The sequence below is a fragment of the Grus americana genome, chromosome 1 (genome assembly GCF_028858705.1).
Source record: "Grus americana isolate bGruAme1 chromosome 1, bGruAme1.mat, whole genome shotgun sequence".
NCBI lineage: Eukaryota > Metazoa > Chordata > Aves > Gruiformes > Gruidae > Grus > Grus americana.
In genome coordinates, this window is record NC_072852.1 from 73,808,448 (window position 1) to 73,829,048 (window position 20,601).

At 39.7% G+C, this 20,601-nt stretch overlaps 1 protein-coding gene across 13 annotated transcripts in view; it reads right to left on the reverse strand.

Annotated features, from left to right (window-relative positions):
- RECQL (RecQ like helicase) overlaps window positions 1–20,601 on the reverse strand; it is a 32,604-nt gene that overhangs the window by 7,324 nt on the left and 4,679 nt on the right. For 8 of the 13 annotated variants that reach the window (XM_054812730.1, XM_054812725.1, XM_054812726.1 and 5 more), the window contains 12 exons: window positions 19,198–19,377; window positions 18,185–18,291; window positions 17,064–17,262; window positions 15,743–15,909; window positions 15,121–15,202; window positions 13,847–13,995; window positions 13,644–13,761; window positions 11,896–12,034; window positions 10,986–11,077; window positions 4,612–4,831; window positions 4,170–4,299; window positions 945–3,958 (listed from right to left, as the gene is read on the reverse strand). In XM_054812730.1, the coding sequence (XP_054668705.1) occupies window positions 3,770–3,958; window positions 4,170–4,299; window positions 4,612–4,831; window positions 10,986–11,077; window positions 11,896–12,034; window positions 13,644–13,761; window positions 13,847–13,995; window positions 15,121–15,202; window positions 15,743–15,909; window positions 17,064–17,262; window positions 18,185–18,291; window positions 19,198–19,377 (1,772 nt within the window). In that variant the 3' untranslated portion in view covers window positions 945–3,769. Of the gene's footprint in view, window positions 1–944; window positions 3,959–4,169; window positions 4,300–4,611; window positions 4,832–8,257; window positions 8,448–10,985; window positions 11,078–11,895; window positions 12,035–13,643; window positions 13,762–13,846; window positions 13,996–15,120; window positions 15,203–15,742; window positions 15,910–17,063; window positions 17,263–18,184; window positions 18,292–19,197; window positions 19,378–20,601 lie in introns of those variants that run through there. The other 5 variants (XR_008575407.1, XR_008575406.1, XR_008575409.1 and 2 more) reach the window with 4 other exon arrangements.

Below are 20,601 nucleotides of genomic sequence, written 5' to 3' on the forward strand. Positions count from 1 at the left end.
TATTTCCTTCAGTCCATACAGAGGTTGTGACCCCCCCACAGTGTAGGAGGGCCAGAGCTGAGCCAGAAGGGTACAGCCACCTGAACACAGGGTCCCACCTTACAGGTTGTGTTGGGCTTGGGAAGAAAAAGATGTTGCAGCACTGAACTACCAAATGCAGAAGGGGTGCTGAGCAAATCAGACAGTGCTGATGCACTTGATGTCAGAGGATTTTGACTACATAACTGCAAGTAGGTCTTGCTTGGGGAAAGTAAGACTGAAAAGAAACCTTATGCCTAAGCCCTCCAGTGTGAAAGAACTGAAGCTTTTACTTTGCCTGTGTCCAGTTTTTCTGGCCTCTTAGAGCACTCCAGGTTTATTTCAACATAAGAGACATTTTTTCCAGTGAGAACAATCAGTCACTGGTACAACACCTGCAGGGCAGCAGTAGGGCCCCTGTCATGGAAGGTTTTCAAGACACAGCTGGACAGGGTACTGACAATCTGATCTGGGCTCCCTTTCTTGCAGAAGGTCCCTTCCCACCTGGGCTGGGCTGTGAGGCTGTGTTGTCTGAATGTGGAACAGTGCAAAGCCACATGGTTTGCTCATTGTTTGGAAAAGATGACCACTTTCCTCAAGTCTATTCACTGTATGAACATGAGCCTTTCATTACTATGAAGCTTTTCCTTTAGTATAAATCAGTCAAATGTAAATATTAACATGGCAATAGTGTTCTAGCAACTTCTTGAAGTACATGTGAGAGGCAGGAGGTCACATGGTTCTAGGCTGAGATCAGTTTTAGAGGAGTTACTAAGGGTAGTTTCCTGATTACTGAATTTATCCCAAAAGCATTTTACAGGCCAGGAATTAGGGGATCAACATACATCATCTTTTAAGAAGAGGGGAAATCTACCCAGAACACTGAGGGGCAAGGAAAGGACCACTCACTCTTATTTGCAATCTTCTTGTGGTTCAAAGATTCTTTTTTAATAAATAGCATAACCATGACATCCGCATTCTCTCAGATTATGGTTAACTTTTAAGCAGCGCTTAAACCAAAAGGCTCTTCAGGCCTTTTTCCTCAACCCAGCTATTCCTGCTCCCATGTCTGACAAAGGCACATGGAACTGAAAGCACCACTGCTTCAGGTTCACAGCAGCAGCAGCATGAGGCGTTATTGGAGCAGCTCCTGGTTTTCCAAACTCAATAAGGGAATAGCGCCATGGTTCTTTTTGTCTGCTATCCCTGTGGACCTAGTACACTAAGATCTTCCCATGTTCGGTCTCAGGCCCTGACATTGCTCCAACTTAGAATATTAATTTTTCTTCCTTTCTAGAAAAAAAAAATAAAGTATCCAATCTAATTCCAAACCTCAAAAATTAAAATTCTACCATAATTTCTGAATTACCACATTTCCACCACTTGCGAAACATCTTCAAAACAACCTCTACTACTCTTACCTTGTAATCATGAATATTTTTTACCATTTTTCTACTCTTGACTATCATAGTTTTGATTGAACTTGCATTAAACCTGTGTATTACAGAGAAACACATCCAGTGCTCACCCAGACAGGTATTTAATTGCCATCAGCCACTCAGCTTTGTGGGATGAGGTAAAATGCAAGAACATTTGCAGCAATAAGCACTGGGCCTCTCTTACCTTGACAGAACGAAGACATTATGTGAAAGGACTCATGGGTGAGCCAAAAGAGGCAGGTTGCTCTTCAAAACGGTGGAGACACACTACTTCAGGCCATAGGCAAGCAGCGAGACTCTCCAATAGTTGCTTTCTCTTTTCCATTGCCATAAACAACAGGAACATAAGGAAATGGACAGGTGGAGTAGCAGAGTTAAGGGACTAGAATTCAGAAACTTCCCCCAGATTAAGTTTCACATAGCCCACAGCTGGGGCTTAAAGTATGCAACTTTCAAAGACAGTCATGTTCTAGTGCTTACAGAGCAGGGGAGTATTTCTTAGGACAACCAAGTTAACTTCTAATTAGAATACAGATCTGTAGTTGAAATAAGCCAACTCAACAGTGGAAGGAGGGGAAAGACAGAAGTATTTCTTAAGTGGCCTTTTTTCTGTATTTCCCATATAAAGTATAACTTTCACAAAGGGAACAGCTGAGATCAAGAAAAGTTGTCTTAAGTATAAACATAGGTACTTCTGAAAAGCAGAGGTGATTTTCTATTTGAACAACAAGCTAGAGAAATCCAGTTCCAAGAGCAACAGACATATTTTAAAAGCATAAATACATATAATATTTCACCAAAAATCCCTACAAGTCAGAAGTAGTGCAATGCTGGAACAACCACCCCTGGCACAGTGGAGGCTCTGACCCACACACGGCTCCAGAGGAAAGGTGCTGCAGCAGCCCAGGCCTCCAGATGTCCAACGTCTCTCCTTGGGAGCTGTGCTGTAGTTGCAGTGCCAAGTTTCTGGGTGAAGGAGCTGCAGGAGGAGGGGAGCAGCCTGCGCAGCAGCCAGGAGGAGGAACAGGAGGTGACAGAGTCTTCACAGGGACTCTGCAGAACTAAGGACCACCCAAGCCCTGTGCTGCAGAGGAGGGAAAACCTTGAGACTACCCTCGCAGGAGCAGTGGATGCAGACTCCCACGGGAGGGAAGGCTGGAAAACCCTGGCTTCCAACAACACAAAAGCTTTCCTTTTCTGCCTGCAGTTCTGCTGTGGCAGAGCAGGTACCAGTGCCCTGAGAAAGAGGATGAACTCCACCAAGGAATGCATCAATGCCAGCTGAACCTGAGCCAAGTGTTCACACAATGAAGAAAAAAGGAAGATGAGAGTTACCAGAGAATCCCTCCTGCGGGGGACAGAGGCCCTCATCGCCAACCTGACTTGCAGACATCGACAAGTTTGTTTCTTACTAGGTGCCCGGGTCCCATATGTTGCTCAGTGGCCGTGTGATTCAGGATTTTAAACTTAACAGAGAACCAAGGAAAGCAGAGTAGATGAAATTACAGCTAGAGTGCTGGGTTAAGTTCTGCACTTCCCAGTACAAGAAACATACTGATAGATTGGATTGAGTCTAGCCGAGGGCTACCAAGCTGCCTAGGTGCTCAGAGAGCAGAAACAGAGAACTGGATTTCTTCCAGATTAAAAAAAAAAAGAAAGCTGGGGGGGAGGGGGAGTGACTGTTGTGATCTGGCTGTTGTCTTCAGCTACCTAATGGAAGAGCACAGCAGCAATGGGGCCAGACTTCTCAGAAGAGCACGGGGGAGGACAAGAGGCAATAGACAAACTGCAACACAGGAAATAACAATTAGATCTAAGAAATGTCCTTATTTCTTTTTTTGGTCATGAAGGTGGTCAAACATTGGAACAGGTGCTGGAAGGGGTTGTGGAATCTCCATCCTTGGGGACAGTTAACTGGACATGGCCCCGAGCATCCTGTTCCAACTGGACCTGCTTTGAGCAGGAGGTTGGACTAGCTGATCTCTGGAAGCCCCTTCTAGCCTGCGTGGTTCTGTGATAGTGTTACTATACACTACACTTCCAAAAGAATTTAAAAGGCAACACGGTAATTATTTACATTTTGTAGTCATTGCTGTATCATAAGATACACACCAATTATTTTGATATGAAGCATTTCTCCCTTAACTACTAGACTTTTTCTAGATTTGAGGGTTTTAAAGATACTTGTTTCCCTGTTTTTTATTTAAAAAAATGCACAAAAAATACCATTACTAAAACACAAACTGAACTTACACACTGCATTGTCCGTGGAGAAGCAAACATGATTAGATCCTAAATGAAGTCTGTGAAACTCAGTCAAGAACTACAGGTTGGTCATCTCCACCTGCCTGAAGCTTAGGCTTCTTTGCTTTTAAGTTAGAACCACAGTTCAGCCGTTTATGTTTCTGTGACTTCTTCACAACTGAATCTTGGACAGTCTTCGAAATAGTCTGAGCTTTTTCACTGCTTTCTTTCGAATTCAAAGATTGAGATGGTTTGTCCTGTAAGTTATAAACAATTCTATTAAAATTCTAATATTGTTTTCCTTCTTTTTCAGTGTTCCCACACGAGAGAAGATATTTATGAGGTCTATTTGAAATCCTATTGATTGCATTACTATGAAAAATATATTGAGCAGATATCAAACTATTAAAATATATTAAAATAGAAAAGATATCGCTATATATAGCAAGTCAGTACAGATATAAATACCTTGTAAACACTTTTCTTGTTTGTTATCCCTTCTATAGTTATGATGTGTGCCTCATTTCTCAGCAGACCTGCTTTTGGTCCTATCTTCAGGTAAGATATTGTAGCAAATGCCGTGAAGCTGAAGTCTTCCCTATGTAAATTAAATCAGTGTTATAAGGGAAGGTTGGAGACAAAGACAAGCTACACCATATGCAAGGGAAAAATGGGACACATTAACCCTTATGATGGATGTTTCAAATAGCAGCTTGAATAGATAAAGTAGAATCAAGTGGATAGTCAGTTAATTTAGAGTCTGGTCAACACTTAACATAATTCAGTTTGTGGACCTTTACACACACACAGACACAGTATGTATCCATTAATACTACACAGAAGTAACACAAGAATAAAGAAAAATGACTAGAAGATATTAAAAAAAAAAAGTAGTAGTCATCTTACATACTTCAGATACTGCTGCAGCAGTAAATGGGCAACAATTTTCTCCAGTTCCTCTCGAGGGTGCTTTGGTGGAGTGACCTCAGCCACCCTGAATTTTGATACACCTTTTCCAGACCACGCATCGATTAATTTCAGTGGGGTGAGTTTCTCACTCATGCTTTCAGCTTGCTCAAGTATCTTGATTAGATCCCTGCAGTATCCTGTTACATCCATTTTCTCACATGCTACAAATAAAAGTGAAGTTATGTATAAATAGCAAGTTATTTAGATAGTATCCATATATACATTAGGTGTATACATATACATGCACTTTTATATATTTATAGATAAATATGTATCTATGTGCTGTATAAACTTAACAAATAAGGCTGTAACTTTCCCTCCATCAAATTCAGATATATTTGTACTCAAACTTACATTTATCTTTCTGCTTCATTATTAAAACTCCAATCCTGCAAACATTTTTACATGTATTTAACATTACAAAGCACAGAAATAATTCCAAAGCAGCATTTAAAAAGTGTAAAATTTGTAAGGTAGCTGCTGTGTTACTCGGTAGCTGGATTCCTTTTCCTCACCCATAGTATCTATTGTGGAAAGATTAGAGAGCAAAGAGGAACTGAAGAATATAAGTGAGACATTTTTTCTCTCAAGACACTCATGGACAAAATGAGACAGAAAAAAGTATTAATTTCATTATACAAATTAGCCTCACCATAAATAATTATTCTGAGCACTAACACATCCATGTACTACATAATGATTGCACTTCTACAGCATGATCAGATGATGGCATAGAATGACCCAACTGCCTCCTCCAATACTAAGAATTAAGTATTGAAAATCTAGTACTACTGCTAGACTTCCTCAGACCTTCCTTATATACCCAAAGGCCCTAGGGGTAAACCAGCAATAAACAGGATATATTTCAACTATACTTCATCATATGGCTCCTTGGGGACAAACCAGCTCTATACTCTTCTCATCCTCTGATCCCAGTGTAAATTTCAACAAGACATTGTTACTGGTGTAATTTTGCAAAACAGTTTTATTATTTAGACATAACTAACTGTATAAAGTGACATATTTTTCTTTTCTCTACCCCCCCAAAAATGTACAGGGAAACAAAGTCTAGTTATGAGAACAGTTTTGAATACAGACTTGTTCCTAAGTTTTTTAAGTGCTGATCACTACATTATCCAAATGCTCTGCAACAAACATGAGGTATGAGGAAATGGTATTTTCCACATATTACAATTCACCTGGTCCTCAAAGAAATTTAAGGTGGTTTTGTATGTCCAGTTAGAGATACCCAAGACCAACTTTTTCTCAGCACTCTTTTCAGCTTTCTAGCTTTGCATGGGGTTTCCTATGTCTAAACCAGAGCTTTCCGTTAAGTGCAGCAAAAGAAATTTTATGCATCTTCAGAGACTTATGGCTTTCTGGATGGGTACCGAAAATGACATTTAGAGCAGTCAATGATCACCCATGAAAGTGCAGTTTAAGCTAGCTACCCAATACTGCCCAAGATATTTGTGGGCAAAGCAGCAAAATAAAATTATGACCCAGACCTCGTTCTACTGTGTCCTGGTTTTGGCAAGGATAGAGTTAATTTTCTGCTTAGTAGAAGATAGTGCTGTGTTTTAGATTGAGGATGTGAATAATGTTGATAACACGCTGATGTTCTTAGTTTTTGCCAAGCAGTCAAGGACTTTTCAGCTTCTCATACTAGCCTGTCAAGGAGGTGGTCACGGGCATCCAAGAAGCTGGGAGAGGACACAGCCAGGACAGCTGACCCAAACTGGCCAAAGGGATATTCCATACCATATGACATCATGCTCCATATGTAACTGGGAAGTGGGCCAGGAGGCAGGGCAGCTCAGGGGTCTTGTGGAACATTGACCAGGTGATGAGAAATTGTGCTGTTTATCATCATTATTAGTATCTTCCTTTTCTGTCCTATTAAACTGTCTTTATCTCAACCCATGATTTTTATTTTTTTTTTCCCCTCCATTTTCAATTCTCTCCCCAATCCCACTGGGGGCAGGGGTGTTGGGTAGGTGGGTGGGTTGTGAGCAAACAGCTGTGCAGTTGTTTTAGCTGTCAGCCAGGTTAAACCACGACAGTCCTTTTTGGCACCCAACATAGGGCACGAAGGGTTGAGATAACAACAGATCTGACCAGAGCATGTTAAAACAATTTGTAAGCATTCATTAGATTAGTTTAATAGTTGCCGGACACAATGTTGTATTATTCATTCGCATAGTTGTGTCACATAAATCCTTATTTGTATTACATATTCCCTACGATGCTGTTTATCTTCTCTGGGAGCTGGATGAGAATGTTCCTTTTGCCACACTGCGTACTACTCACTTATGATAAGATAGCATTATTAGCCATAAGAATGATTCGGTCTATGTGTTCAGCATTGCTGTTGCTTCCATACCTCGGGTGCTGTCTCCCAGGAATTATTAGGAATCACACTACCTTTTTTCTGCAGACAACCAACCTATGGCGGAGACAAGGGGGAACATGTTCACCTTCCCTTTCTCCTTCGGGCTAGTTACAAGAGCTCTTGAGAATTTTGAATACCCTTGGGATGTTCAGACCAGCATACTTTTATTGCTAGTTCTCCTGATGTGTTACTGGTCTTGTTCAGTGTTAAACTACTTAAAATATCACCCAGAGATCTGCCCCGAGGCTGGATAGTTATGAATGACAGGGTGTGTGGGACAGCATAGGCAAATGCCTAGAGCAGTGGGCCCCCCCAGTGTTTTGGAACTTCAACCCCTGAACAAGTGCAGAATCCCAAAAAGCTAGTAGAATGTTTGGAAAAAGTATGCTATCACCCTGGCAGTTCCAGAAGGACACAAATCACTGCAATGTGCTGGGGCCTGGCCCATGCCTACTGAGCTCTGTTCAACACTACTTAGTGCCCTCAAAGGGAAGGGAGGGTCTCTAGATCTGACAACAAAATGACAGGCACTGCAGCCACTCCAACCCCCACAACAAACACCGCGGCCACTCAAACTCTGGTGACAGGCACTACAGCCGAGCCAAAAACCAACCCATGCCAATATCAGTCACCCCTACACAGAAGAAGAAATACACAAAAAAATCAGCTTGCTTAGTAAGGGATGACGATGAACCAGGACCATCACAAGAACAGGAGAAAGAGGCAGAAACAGAGGTAATCGCCCTGTCCCCAAGGGAGTTGTGAGATATGGGAAAAGATTTCAGCCATCGCCCAGGTGAGCACATTATCATGTAGCTGCTTCGATGCTGGGATAATGGGGCCAGTAGCCTGGAATTAGAGTGTACAGAGGCCAAGCAGCTGGGGTCCCTGTTTAGGGAAGGGGGCATTGACAAGGCAATTGGGGAAAAAAACACAAGCCCTCAGCCTCTGGAGGCAACTTCTGTAAAGCATAAAGGAAAGGTACCCCTTCAAGGAAGATGTTGTATGTCATTCAGGCAAGTGGACCACTATGGAGGGAGGTATCCACAGTACCTGAGAGAATCAGCTGTGTGGAAGATGGTTTATTTTGACCCAGACAACTCACAGTTATCCACAGATCCAGATGAAGTCCAGTGCACACAACCCATGTGGTGGAAGTTTGTATGGAACACACCATTGTCGTACACTAACTCACTGGCAGTAATGGACCGGGAAGATGAAGAGGCACCAACGGTGGATGAAGTGGCTGGCCGACTCCAGCAATACAAAGAAAGTCTCTCTTCCCTCATCTCAACTGAGAAACTGGTCCAGCAATTCAAAAGAGGGTATGTCCTGTTCTCCACCTGCACAGATAGGTATCTCAGCTATTAGGAGTAAGTGTTCACCTGCTCAAGAGAGAGGATATAGAGGGTACACACCACAAGGCACCCTGTGGTTTTACATGTGTGACCACAGAGAGAACATGAGGAAGCATAATGGAAAGCCTACCTCGACCCTAGAGGCACAAGTACATAAGCTGCAAAGAAAAACAATCACTAAAGGGGATTCTTCCAAGAAAAATGCCACTCCAGTTTCCAACAGGGAGTCCCCCAGACTGAATGAAAGGCCTGACTGCACTTATGATCCTCTTGAAGGGACTTCTAATCCTGCTCATCATATTTGTTATTCACTTGTAAAAAGGACTTAGAGGGGCCCTGCCTCCAGCCAGGTGGAAGAAAGGAACAACCGGGTTTATTGGACTGTGGATCCAATGGCCTGGCACATCAGACCCACAGGAGTACGAGGCCCTAGTGGACACCAGTGCACAGCGTACCCTAATGCCACTGAGCCATGAAGGGGCAGAACCCATCTGTTTTTCTGGAGTGACAGGGGCATCCCAACAGCTAACTGTACTGGAGGCTGAAATGAGTCCAACTGGGAATGAGTGGCAAAAGCCCCCTATTGTGACTGGCCCAGAGGCTCTGTGCATCCTGGGCGCAAATACCTTCTCTGGAGGTAGTCTCAAGGACTCAAAAGGGTACCAGTGGACTTTTGGCGTAGCTGCCTTGGAGACAGAGGAAACTGAACAGCTGTCTATTTTGCCCAGTCTACTGGAGGGCCATTCTGTTGTGGGGTTGCTTTTGCTCAAGGACCTACGTGCACTTGGTGGGTGATGCGGAAAGATAGGACAGTTCAATGTGTACCTCAAAGGGATTTGATTTTGGGTGAGAATAGCCAATGATTTAAATTGTATGATGTTAATAGCTATACAATAATGCATGTCATCATTATTATGATTGCTGTATGCCATAGTAACAGTATTACAGTAAGAATTATCCAGATTAATGAAGAATGAACTTTGATGAAACCAGAACTGACTTCAGCAATGAGCACCCAGCAACTTTGTCAAGATTGACATCTTCAACCTGCAGACTGCAAGCATGGACCGCACCAGATACATCAGCTACAAGCTCCAGATGCAGCATGGAGCAATCCACCATCACATACCATCTCCCCTGCCCTGAGACACCGGTATGACAGATGGACCCCAAAGTCATGGACTAAAGGAACTCAGTGGACATTTATAAACATTTTACAGACATTTCACAGCAGTGGTCCATTGATTAAGGGAATGATATCTCTCTGTTTGTGTGTGTAGATATATGTATATCTACACACACACCATCCCCACACCCCCCCCCACAAAAGACAGGACAAGTGATGGTCATTAATTGCAATGTGTTGGAAAGTGTGGGACCTGGATATGATGTAGATAGTATAGAGTAAAGAGTGGATACTGTTCTGGTTTCGGCAGGGATAGAGTTAATTTTCTTCTTAGCAGAAGATAGTAGAAGGCAGTGCTATGTTTTGGATTGAGGATGAGGATAATGTTGATAAACTGGCCAAAAGGATATTCCATACCATATGATGTCATGCTGTGTCTATAGCTGGGGGGTGGGCCGAGAGGCGGGGCAGCTCAGGGCTCTTGCAGAGCATCGACTTTGGGTGGTAAGAAATTGTGCTGTTCATCACTGGTTTTGTTTATTATTATTAGCATCTTCCTTTTCTGTCCTATTAAACTGTCTTTATGTCAGCCCATGAGTTTTACTTTTTTTTGGTTTTTGCATTTTTGATTCTCTCCCCCACCCCACTGAGGGGAAGAGGGGTGTGAGCCAACAGCTGTGTGCTTGTTTTAGCTGCCAGCTGGGTTAAATCACAACATACTGAAACCACCCTCCTTTACCAGACAGCAAGTCTTGTTTCAGCTCATCTCCCAAGTTCCCCCTATATCTGGCCCATATGCCTTCCCTCTTATGATCCCAACTTCCTTCCAGAGGAAGAGCACGTGCTAGACAGACATTGTGCTGTTAGGGCTAACACATGCAAAATCCTGGATTAGCGTGCTCAGTCGTTCTGCACAACTGCCATGCACAGTCCTGACACAGGTAGGTCTCATGAGCATGCAGTACTGAAATCCTCAGAGATTTTACCAGGCAACTTGTAAAATGACGTGTGCAAACTGTGCCTTCTCAGAGCCTAAGTGTGAATAGTTTGACATGCAGAGGGCAAGAGGCTCCTTCTCAAAATACAGCTTTCACACACTAAAAAAAATATTGAAACAAAACCCAACACATACCAGATTCATTTTAAAACAGGTAAGCCAATCTCCCCCTTGCCCCAGCTTCACTTTTGGCAACAGGTGAGCCTGAAAGATGCTGAAATGTTTGGCCTCAGGCCAAACCAGGAAGCATCCTGCAAAATGCCCTGAATTTGACAGCACTAAAGCCACTGAAAACTGATGTTCATAACAGAAGTTGAACCTTGGAAAGAGGCAGTACTACAAGCACACTTTACAGAAGTTGCTCACAGTTTGTCTGAACTAGATATTTCTTTAAGCAAACCTTCATGTTCTCTGTCCTTGGTTATAAAAACAACTTACTTACAGTTGTCTCTACAGCAGTTATCACACATTCTGTTGCAGTTTGCAGAATCCCATACTTCATCAAAATGATGGGCTATGAGCACCCGGCGACACCTGAAAGAACAAAGAGGAACTATAGAATGTAAATGTATACACCTGTGTCACAAATCATGAAAGTGGCAAAGAGAAGGCCCTCTGGGTCAGCTCATATCTCAAAATAAGCATGAAGAATTATCTCAGAAAAAAATAATCAGAAAACAAAGACTGCAACACAGTATTCACTGCCAGTTACGCTAATAGGAATAACTAGTAGCTTTCAGCAATACTGAACACTGCTGTAGGAACAATTTGGTTACAGTAGAAAAGTATAATCTGCAATTCCAATAGAATGAAAAATCATAAGAATATGAACTAATTCTTAGACTGAGGCCAACAAAGACTATACTGGATGCACGAGTTGTCCACAACATAGATACAAGTGTTTTCCATGAAGTATTCATTACAGCTCAGTGCAGCAGATGAAGCGTTAAACACATGCTGACTCCTGCATGGCCATGAAATACTGGTACCTTAGAGTAAGAAGCAAAGCATTGCAGTATTTGCTCTGGATGGGACATGAAAGTCAAACACTATTTGTTGACAGATATTTTATCTGAACATAACTGCTTCCAGAACTTTATCCTGAAGCTGGCAAGCAACACACCGTCATCCAGTTATGTGCAAAAACACTCATACTGAGCAGCCAAACCACAAACTCCAAACTCAAGATGCTGTTACAATGGTATAGTGAGGTGGGGTGTTTTATTTTGTTGTTGGTTTGGGGGAGGTAAGGTGTTTGGTGCTTTTTTTTTTTTTAAATATCCTCTAAAAAACCCCAACAAAATTAGCCAAACTATTTTAAAACTGGCAATCAAGCCACCACAGTAACTTACTTGTTCATATTCTGGCAGTAAGACACCATATCATACAGCTTCTCTTGCCCTACGTTTTCCATCACTACCATTGAGCTGATTCTAAATATATCTCCAAAACCGTAATACAAAATGCAGTCAGCTTTTTGGTCATCTCTGCCTGCAATACATTAAACAAAAAATTTAGACTTTAAACTTTAGAAGAGATTTACTTTAAGCACAGCATTTTCTGGTAAAAATTCCACTCTTACCTGCATGTGCTTCTGCAGCCCCTATAGATAGAGTACATGACTGTAACAGTGTCAAGCATAACATATTAGCCAATAGACCGTAGCATGATACAGACTAGAAATAAAATACATGTAGAACAGTGTTCTACAACTGCAGAACTAAGCAAACTGAAAATATTACATAGTGAAGATTTTGACTCTTTAACAACTAAAATAAAATATTAAAGTCTTACAGAAAGTCAGTGAAATCTCCATTTTCTCACCTTAACACCTCTTGGAAAAATCCAGCCAAAATACACCTTGAAGCCTAATACTTATTTGATTAAAAGACATTGTGAGCTTCAAATACCTTATTAGGTATTAATGGAAACAAACAGAATTAGGTAAGATTTAACAAAATATTCCATCTGAAACCAAATGTGTCTTTTATAGCTGAACTTATATTATCTCTTCCTTCCCATTGCCCACCCTTTCCAATGATGTGCTGATAGGAGCCTTCCTGCTGTTTACAAGATCCAGAGAGCAGAAAAGGTCTAAAAACCCTAAACCTTTGAAAAGTTTAACATATAATGGAAAGGAACTACTTCACTTGGATGGGCAGTCATGAGGAAAGAGGAAGGTTTCATAAGCTAAGTAGTATGCTCAGGCAAATGAGCAGTGGTGCTTGCTTAATCTCCTGTCCAGAAGAATCTCATTTAAATGGAATTATGAAAAAGAAACACACAAAAGCTTGCTCTAATCACCCCAAGCTGATAAACATTGTGAAACAACTACTTCAGCACCTATATGGCCCTTGTGTCTCTAGCATAAGCAGATACAAACTGCCACAAACTTTGATGAACATTGTATTTCTTAGGCCAGCACTAAAGTAAATTTCTATCATACAGGCATACTCAAAATCTCAACCAATTGTCCCTCAGGGTCTTCAAAAAGCTTTCCTCCACATTGATTCAAATCTGTCTTTGAAAAAGTAATAATGCACAAGGTCAAAAAAACCAAAGCAAAACAAAATACCACAAAAACTTTTTTAGCCGTAACAGCTATTTAGTGCTGCTATACATTGATCAATCCTTAAAATTCCCTGCTCCAGACTCCCCACCCTACTTGTATTTCTGTGGCCACCAAAATTCATACAGTGATTAGACATCATCTAGAGACAATGTAAGCAAATCATGCATCCCAGCTGCTATGCAAAGAAAAAAATCTTTTCTGTATCATACATCCAACATCATACAGTCAATGTCATGTTATGAAAATATTCTGGTAAGCCACAGATGTCACAAAAATCATGTAATTAAAAAATGCTGAGTAAAGGGCTAGGTAACTAGTTATTCTTCACTACACTACAGTCCAGAGGCCTGAGATCATTAATGTAATTTAGATTTGCTCTAAAGCCTCTTTACAGAGGCAGAGTGGCATTATACACTTTAGAACCTGTTTCAAAGACGAGATACCTTGCAAATGGCTGAAATCAAAGTACAATTTTATGGGTTTAACAGATGTAAACAGGTACTCTGCAAAAGCCATTTCCTGCAATACCTGCACGTCCACTCTCTTGGTAGTAGTTCTCCATGGATTTGCTCATAGAATGATGAATTACAAACCTCACATCAGGTTTATCAATTCCCATACCAAAAGCAACAGTTGCCACTACGACCTGAAACAAAATTAAGAAACCATCAGGGTACCAAAACACTATTTGTTTAAGTGAGACATAAGTCTATGAATAGTATCTACTTTACCTGGATTTGATTTGCTGCCCATCCTTTATGAACTTTGGTCTTGTATTTAGCATCCATGTTTGCATGGTAAGTCCCTGCCTTGATTCCCAGTTTCTGCAAACTCACAGTAACTTGCTCAGAATCCTTCTGAGAAAAACAGTAAACGATTCCTGCACAAAAGTGAAAGATGCCTTATCATGTTGCCTTAAAAACCCAAACAATCCCTACTACTTAAAAACAACTTTGAAAGTTTTATAAACTTAAAATTAAATAAATAAAAAAACAGTAAGTAATCTCTGTGCCTATTCAGTCTGCAGTATTGGTAGCCATGAATGGAACTTCAGTTATCAGCTTTGACTTGAAGGCCAAAGAGAAAAGATTGGTGCCAATCCACATAATCATGGAAATATTCTATTGATGTTCAAGGAGGACAATGTTTATTAATGCTTATGTCATAGGGAACAGCACACTTTTACATCTATGACATCTCAGCTGATGTTTCAGATAAATCTGCTTTTTGTCATTAGTCAGTCAGGCTAGGTCAATGCTGACACAAACCCACGCAATTTGTGATCATCTTAGCACAGTTTCTATTTGGGGAGCAGCTCAGCACAGCCACAGTGTTCCACAGCAGAGACAGGGACAGACATCTGCTCCGGAAGAGTGAGTTCTGTTGCCTTTGTAATATGGCTCTCCTCTTTATTTGCAGTACATAATTTACTGCTTACACAAAATCCAACTTTTACAGTTCTGCATTCACCACAAAAGTACAATTCAGCCCACCACACACCCATTCTGGGTATTGAATAATAAGTGAATCTTATGGTCAAATATGGAAAAGTAGTGTTAAAGACAGTAAGTATCCTGACACAGAGATACTAAATGACATATGCAGGATTTAAGAACATAAAGATAACCTTTTCTGAGCCTTGTTTTTACAATCTTAAAGATTGCTATTATTCTTATCTACGTAAGCATTGTTCTATACACATCAACATTGTATTTCAATACTTCAGAAGATATAAGTAAACTGTAAAGACATTTAAACACTAATGAATGAAAAGAGTAATTATTCAAGGTATGGATCTTATTGAATTTCATTTATTTTAATGCTGGATGCTTAATGTATAGTGAAAATCAAATTTCTCTGCAGGTTTCAGGAGCACTTGAAAATGTCCCTGTAATGCTGATTATTATAAAAAAAACCTTTGGGGGGTTTGGGGTTTTTTTTGTTTGGTTGGTTTGTTCTGGGTGGGTTTTTGTTGAGTGGTTGGTTTGTGGTTTTCTTTTTTTACCTGAAAGTCCTTTGTATCTTCCATTAATGATCTTAACTATGTCCTCAATGAAATCTTCATTATTTGAAGGCTTATGTCGAACCTCAAAAATACAATAAACACATGCTAGAGTTCTTTAAGTGGGCATGTAATCTGTCAAACAATCCTATTATACTACTTCTTTCAGTAGAATAAACAAAACTATTATGACATTTAACTAAAACTACTAGATTCTCTTTGTGTAGTCAGATTACGTCTCAGAAGTCCACAGAAAAACAAGTGCACAAGTTTTTCCATGAAGAACAATAAAAGAAGGTGTGGTCAAACTGAAAATACAGTACAACACCATAATTCACAACTTTTTGCAATCATATGTCATTTTCCAACAACTTGGAAGCAGTCTGAGCCTGCTACCTACCTCTCCCCTCTACACAATGCTATCTACTAAGCCTTGCTCACAAAGACAGAGCAGTCCAAGTTCCTCTACAGATGACAGCAAGTTCAGCAACATGAAAGAACACCATCATTCACTTGAAAATCTATTAAAATGTACAATTGAAACTCTATTCTAAAATTCATTGACTGTAATTTACAGAAGATAATATGACTGTGATGCAGTCAAACAAACAGTAATAAGACATACCTCATAGTAAAGATTGGGCCGGTTAAAAGACGCAGTAAAGGTAATACACTTCTGAACATGCAAAATTTTCTGAGCGTCCTTTAAAACATGATTTGTAGCAGTTGCTGTCAATCCAATCAAGGGAGCATTGGGAAACTGTCTTTTCAAGATACCAAGAGACTTGTAGTCTAAGCAAGAAAAGAAAGGGGAAAGAAAAGGATTTCTCATACCACAGATCCAAAGTTAAAAAAAAGATACTAATGTAGATAGCATTCAATGGGGTAATACCGCAATAAATGTTATTACTGATCGATTTACTACAGAACTAATTTATATATCCAAATGAAGTAATAAAAAGATTGCACTTATCAAAATAGATGCTTTCTCTTCTAAGTGAATTTTGCAAAAGCAGCCACAATTCAGAAGGCAAAACATAGTGAAATAGAAGTTCTTAAAAAGTTAGAAAAAAATCTAAGTGGCATCACATTAACCAAGATTCAAGTTATTTTGCAGGTCTGTTTTTACCAACAGCTTTTCAGTAAACAGAGCTTTGCTAATAAACAAGCAATGTGAAATTTGGACATACACCAGACTGCACTAAGGAAAGATTTTAAAGGCTCAGTGCTGACAATCACTTGCTGCCTTAGAACAGAAATGCAGCCAGAGGTACATATCCAAATGCTATGCTGCTGTTTAACTGACAAGGCTCTTCACTCAGACACCACTTTTCAACAAAACTGTAAAGGTTGACTTTACAGTTACTATTGTTTCAAATCCGGTGGTGGTTTGGTTGTTTGGTTTCCCCCCCCCGCCCCCCCCCCAAGGCAAGAAACAGTAACCAGTAACAGTCTTCTACAACTAACAAGACAGGAAACAAACTGAAGCACACTTTCTTTCCCCGCCAGTCAAGGGCATTTGTTTCAACTTGCTTTAGAAGCAATGAAAATATAACTCATTAATTTACAAAATGCTCTACCTGTCACCCAGAGTGTTAGGTAGCAGTGTAGAGAATGACACTTTTTCCTGTAGCGGTAGGTTAAAGAAGACTGTATTGTCCATATTAAAGACAACAGCCAAAAACTTTCATTTTATTAAGCTCCCATTAAACTGATTTAGGAGACTTTTTGGAATACTGACAGCAAAATCGCCCCCATTTGCATGAACTTAGCTCCTGGACAAGGATATAGCCATTTGTGAATTAAAGTCCTTGAACTAACACAGGTACTTGTCATACACTAAGTATTTACTTAATGGATGAAAAGCACCTGGCTTTATTTCAGGCCTAACTCATTATTTATTGATGCCTGAATAACACTGCAAACTAGATTTCTAACGTGCATACCAGGCCTGAAGTCATGGCCCCATTGACTACAGCAATGGACCTCATCTACAGCAATGCGAGCAAGACACCCTGCTTGATAAGCTTTCTCTAGCTTTGACATGAACATTTTGCTTTTCGCAATCTTCTCCGGGGTCACATAAATGAGCTTCAGTTGCGAATTTCTGTCTAGCATTTCAGTATGAACCCACTTCACATGTTCCTGTTCAAAACAAAAGGAGAAATCAGTGGCCAACAAACTGGGACAACACACTGAAGTTGCTTAGTGCTAAGATTAAGAGGTTATAACAATTCATAAGGGGTAATGGCAGAGACTGATAAACTGTTACACAGTATTTACCACTACTTTAAGTCTTTGAAGAAGATCATGATATATAAAATGTTAATTTTAATACTTGGAAAATCTGTCACAGAACTTTGAAAAAGCAAGCTATTAAGTATTTGTCTTAGCTTCATCATGTGGTATCAGTATTTTCCCAATAGTGTCCTAAACATGCCTGTGGTACTACAAGTGTAGTAATAATTTCTTACACACAATTGTAACCTTTATTACTGAGTTTTCAAAGTGTTCTACCTCGAAGTGGGCTCCAAGTTCAGCACATTGCATCAAGCCACTAACCTATGCAAGTTAATGACCATGGCCTCCTAGTAGTCAGGAAAAGATATTTCACTGTAAAAAGCAATTGACTAATAACAGACTGGGTAATAAGTTGCTTCTTGGCCTCTGGATAAAACAGCTTACCATCCTAAAGAAAGATAAATAATTATATGTAAAAGTCTGCATTGCTCAACATGTTACTAGTGGGCAAAAATCACCTACTCTAATCTTCTTTTAAGTCTAGAGACTAAGTAAAAATCTACAACACATATCAGCCAAAGGTACTTCACATCCCATGAAGTCTATTTATCCCATGAAAGGTGTTGGCTTACAGGTATTCTTGTCATTGAAACAAGAACACAAGATACTTATTCACGTTATCCATATCACAGCACATGGTTGGCAAGATACTGTTGACAGATTGACATTAGCTGATCAAACTGCCATTCATTCAGTATTCATAAACAGAGGTGAGACACCAGCACATACACCACAAAACACACAAAGACTTGGCAGTTAAACATACCTTACTGCTTGAGGCATTCAATAAAGTTGCAGAAATACCAAGCTGTTCCAAAACCATGAGCTGATCTTCCATAAGTGATATCAAAGGACATATCACAAGTGTGAAACCTGTAACAATCAATTATTGTGCAAACTGAACAGTTTGAATGCCACAAATATCTCCTCTAATACTTTTTACTAATGTACCAGTCCTGTTCGAAAGCAACCGCCAAATGTGAGCTTAAGCTTCATACACAGTAGCAGATTCCCCTCCTAGATAGCTGATAAGCAACTGCTAGGTCACATAAGGATACTTCTTATCAACTACCTGTGACATGCACCTTCTCTTACAATCTAGACCACAAACAACTGAGCTGCAACAAACAGAACATAGGAACTAACATACAAAACAAAGAAAGTCGGGTTCACATGTGTTGTAAGGTGCTAATTTACCTCAAACACAAAACTTAGTTGTGTTTACCCCACAACTAAGCAACACTAGGTATTGGTAAATTTGGTCTTTATTAACAAACTTCCATGCAGTTGGATATGTTATTTTTCCAAAAACAAAACACATCAACTTAAAATCTAAAACTGGATATGTATTTTAAAAAATTAAAATGCAAAGTCTCCCAAATAATCTGAAACTAAAACTTTAGAGTGGAACAGACAAAAACCAGATACCCATACTTTAACAATTTACAGTCTGTAATTCAATTAAAAAGAAAAATAGTGATATTTTTATATTATTAAACACTGAGAGCACTTCTAATGTACTGAAAGGAACCTAGATAAATTATTCAAATCTAAATCACATCTAAAAGGCACATCCATTTCAAAGCTGCTATTGCATCTTGAGAGAAAATAAAGTAAGAGAGCAAAGCAAATATTTCTGGTAAACCTTTCTCTCATATCTTTGCTCTTTGGTCTCCATACTATGATATTAGACACCAATATAATGTTCATTCTCCAAATAAATATAAAAGGGAGAAAATATATCCAATTGTTTATATGTGACTTTCTTCCCTTACATACCATCAGAACAGACAGCTGGTAATTGATAGCAAAGGCTCTTTCCACCACCTGTAGGCATGACAAGAAATATATCCTTTCCTGCCATTGCAGCATTTACTGTTTCAAGTTGCAAGGACCTAAACTTCTGTAGTTTAAACTTGCTCTGCAGTGCAGTTTTTATCTTCTCATACCACGGAAAATCTGTTAAGAGGAGAAAACCAAACACATTTCATAACCAAGTTTATTAAAATACAAGAAGGAAGGGCAATTTACATATACAATAACTAAATCTGGAAGCAATACAATTTTAGATCTGGGAAAGTGTTCAAAGATTCAGTAATGGCACACAAAAAGCTACACACAACCTGAGTCTGTATAAACTAATTTCTACGGCAGACCTTTGAAAACCCTGCAAACAGTTGTTTGAAAACAATCCACCTGCAGACTAAAGGATCTCATTGCACACAAATGCAAACTAATGCTAAAAAAATCACAAGCAGATGAAGAGCTTCAAAGTGCTAATGATCAAGTTAACTGATTAAACAAAATTAAACAGAAATGAGAAGTCTACCCTGAAAATAAATAAAACCGCACACTGAGCCCTACAAGTCTCACTATTAAGTTGCCCACACGCTCCCCTCATACAATTGCAGTGATTACAAATAGTATAAACAAAAGCAGGGCTACCATTTCCCCCACCCCCGTATATTCCAGAGATAATAACCATTTACTTATGCCTATTATAAGGGGGAAGAGAAGTTTAATGTTCCCCAAAATAATCACCCCAACATGCTTACAATAGTGGGGTTTTTTTTCTTTTCTTCAATAAAGAGCTAAAGACTGAAATTTTTTATACTATTATCTCTTTAAATGATGCAGATGCATCAGGAAGCATATTAACCATTTTTTACATTATTAAAATGCAGAAAACCTGTGGGAACTACAGGCTATACCACATGTGATCCAAGAATCAACTCTGGTACTTGAGGTGACATTGCTTCCTAATTTACAGAGATCAAAGCCAAGATCCAAGGCCCTCTGAACTCAAGAAAAGCCTCCCACTGACTTCGGTGAGCTTTATAGTGCAACCAAATTTAGCTACTGCTCTTATTCAAGATGTACACAGCATCTGATTGCAAAGATGTTAGTTGTCAAAGCATAGGAGAGAATTGGGCATAAAATCACCCAAAACAAATTGATTTGTTCAATAGCATCAATTTGCAATTATGAAGCATCAGTATTCTTACATATGCATAACTTCTCAAACACAGACAAATATGGATTAGACTACAAAATTAATTTCATTTTAAAAAAGTAAAAAAACCCCAAAGTACATACAGTAGATACAGGCAGAAACTAGCAAGGCATTTCCAAATTGCAAGTGAAGTAAAAGAGGAGGGGAAAAAACATACTGAAAAGATCTGA